This window comes from Ipomoea nil, unplaced genomic scaffold, assembly GCF_001879475.1.
Source record: "Ipomoea nil cultivar Tokyo-kokei standard unplaced genomic scaffold, Asagao_1.1 scaffold2762, whole genome shotgun sequence".
Taxonomy (NCBI): Eukaryota; Viridiplantae; Streptophyta; class Magnoliopsida; order Solanales; family Convolvulaceae; genus Ipomoea; species Ipomoea nil.
The window spans coordinates 138,337-141,083 of record NW_017619190.1 but is presented as its reverse complement, the minus strand read 5'-3'; the positions used below and the strand labels follow the sequence as shown (position 1 = coordinate 141,083).

Here is a 2,747-nt window from a genome sequence, read left to right as displayed (position 1 = left end):
TTGGTGGATCAGTCATTCATCACATCTTCATGACTTGTGTTGACACCCCAAGTTTTAAGGGTGGTAAAGCTTTAGGAACCTTCTATTGATTGGACCGATCTTCAAACCATCTTCACTAATCAGCTTGTAAGCCCCACCGGTGTAAACTTCTAGAATCACGTAGGGACCATCCCACCTTGAAGTTAACTTGTGGCCGGTTTTTCTCATGACAATGATGGGCCTGCGAACAGCTAGGACTTTGTCCCCAATTTAAAAGGAACGGGTCGTTACCCTTTTGTTAAAAGCTCTAGACATACGAGCTTGATAGCACTCCAAGCTTTGTTGCGCTTGCAGACATTTTTCATCCAAGGCTTCTAACTCAGCCAAGCGTAGCTTAGCATTCTCTTCATCAGTAAGACCCTCCTGTATAGCCAACCTTAAGGAAGGTATTTGGCGCTCTAAAGGCAAGACCGCTTCCACACCATAAACCAAAGAATATGGAGTGCTTTGAGTAGGTGTGCGATATGTGGTTCTATACGCCCACAAAGCTTCTTCCATTCTGTCATGCCAGTCCCTTTTCGATTTTGAGACCACTTTCTTCAACAAATTGCATAGGGTCTTGTTAAAAGCTTCAGCAAGCCCATTTGCAGCTGCATAGTAAGCTGATGAGTTTCGCTGCTTAAAGTCAAAAAGCTTGCAGATTTTGTCTATCAACATATTGTCAAAGGGCTTCCCGTTATCTGTTAAGATATATCGCGGGATACCAAATCGATAGACGATGTGGACACGGAGAAAGTCTGCAACATTTTCTTCCTTCACCTCCTTCAATCCCACGGCTTCAGCCCATTTTGAAAAGTAGTCGGTGGCAACTAGTATATATGCGTGCCCTGCAGATGACTTAGGCGTAATTGGGCCAACCACATCAAGTCCCCAAGCATCAAATGGCCAAGATGCAACTATTGGGTGTAGAGGTTCTGGTGGCTGATGAATAAAGTTTGCATGATATTGACAAGCTTGGCACCTTCGAGCATAGTCTATGCAGTCCTTTACCATTGTAGGCCAATAATATCCCATTCGCTTAATGTGGAAGTGCAACTTGGGACCGGATTGATGTGCACCGCAAACCCCAGAGTGAGCTTCTTGCATAGCTTGTAAAGCTTCCTCTTCCCCTAAACATCGGAGAAAGACTCCCTCGAATGAACGACGATTTAACGTCTCTTTATAGCAGATGAAGCGAGGAGCTCGACGCTTTATATCCACCCTCTTACGTGGATCCTCGGGTAACTTTCCATCAGTGAGGTAGTCAACCAGTGGTTGCCTCCAGTCGTCCTTGCCTATATCATACACTGAGGCAGTAGGGAGTTCAACAGTTTCATCAACTGAGCCGTCTTCATTAAAGATTGGTGGAACCACCCACCTTTGACATACTTGTATTCGGGCTGCAGGATGAGCAATAGTTGAAGCCAATGCGGCTAAGGCGTCAGCTTGCTTGTTTTCTTTCCTCGGTACATGTTCAATTGTGACGTCCCCTAACCATTGAATGAGTATCTTTGCATAGTTGTTATATGGGACTAACTCCGCCGTTTTCACTTCATATAGACCCAACACTTGGTTTATGATCAACTTTGAATCTCTATAAATGTTAATTCTTAGTTGCTTCATGTCAGCCGCTATTTCGAGCCCAAGTATCAATGCTTGATACTCAGCAACGTTGTTTGAACATTGCTCGGTCAAGGTGAATGAATATGGCAACACCTCGCCTTCTGGAGTGACAAAGACAACTCCAGCACCTGCCCCGTCTCTATGCGAAGCTCCATCAAAGTACATATTCCATGGGGGTAGGACTTCAATGACAAGCACATCTTCATCAGGCAAATCGTCCGACAACTCCCATTCAGCAGGTATTGGATGGTCTGCTAAGAAATCGGCTAAGGCTTGCCCCTTGACAGACTTCTGCGGCACATAGATGATTTCAAATTGTTGGAACAATAAGTACCACCTTGCACGGCGGTCAGAGAGCACGACCTTCGCCATAACATACTTCACCGGGTTCGCTTTGGAAACAAGCCGGATTGTATGAGCCTCAAAGTAGTGCTTAAGTTTTTTGATGGCGAACAAAAAGTGCCAAACATAGCTTTTCAATTGGGGAGTAGTTTAACTCGTTCGGGGTCATCATTCTACTAAGATAGTAGAGAGCATTCTCCTTCCCTTTGTCATTTTCTTGAGCAAGCAAGGCGCCCACAGAACAATCTTGGGCGGAGATATAAAGGATGAGCGGGCGACCATGGACAGGAGCGGTTAGCACAGGCGGCTTCATCAAGTATGACTTGATACTCTCAAATGCGCTCTTGCATGCCTCGTCCCATATGAACGGGATGCCCTTTTTCATCAACCGACTAAAAGGTTGACATCTTCCTGCTAGGTTTGATATGAACCTTCGGATGTAAGCCAACTTCCCTTGTAAGCTTTTAAGCTCACGGAGGTTTCTCGGCTCAGGCATCTTCATTATGGCGTCAATTTTGGCTTGCTCAATCTCGATGCCCCTGTGTCGAACAGTAAACCCGAGGAACTTTCCAGCAGCAACCCCGAAGGCACATTTTAGGGGGTTCATTTTCAGTTGAAACTTTCGTAGGCGGTCGAAGACTTGCCTTAAATGCACCAAGTGATTTGTGCGCAATTTCGACTTCACAACCAGGTCATCTACGTAGCACTCGACCATTTTGTGAAGTATATCGTCAAATATTGTCTGCATAGCCCTTTGGTATGTA

The 2,747-nt window shown here is 45.4% G+C and overlaps 1 protein-coding gene across 1 annotated transcript; it reads right to left on the bottom strand.

Annotated features, from left to right (window-relative positions):
* Positions 1-249: 249 nt before the first annotated feature.
* On the bottom strand, positions 250-2,013 carry LOC109157214. Its single transcript, XM_019305123.1, has one exon. The coding sequence runs from the start codon at positions 2,011-2,013 to the stop codon at positions 250-252; it is 1,764 nt and encodes a 587-aa protein (XP_019160668.1).
* Positions 2,014-2,747: the final 734 nt, after the last annotated feature.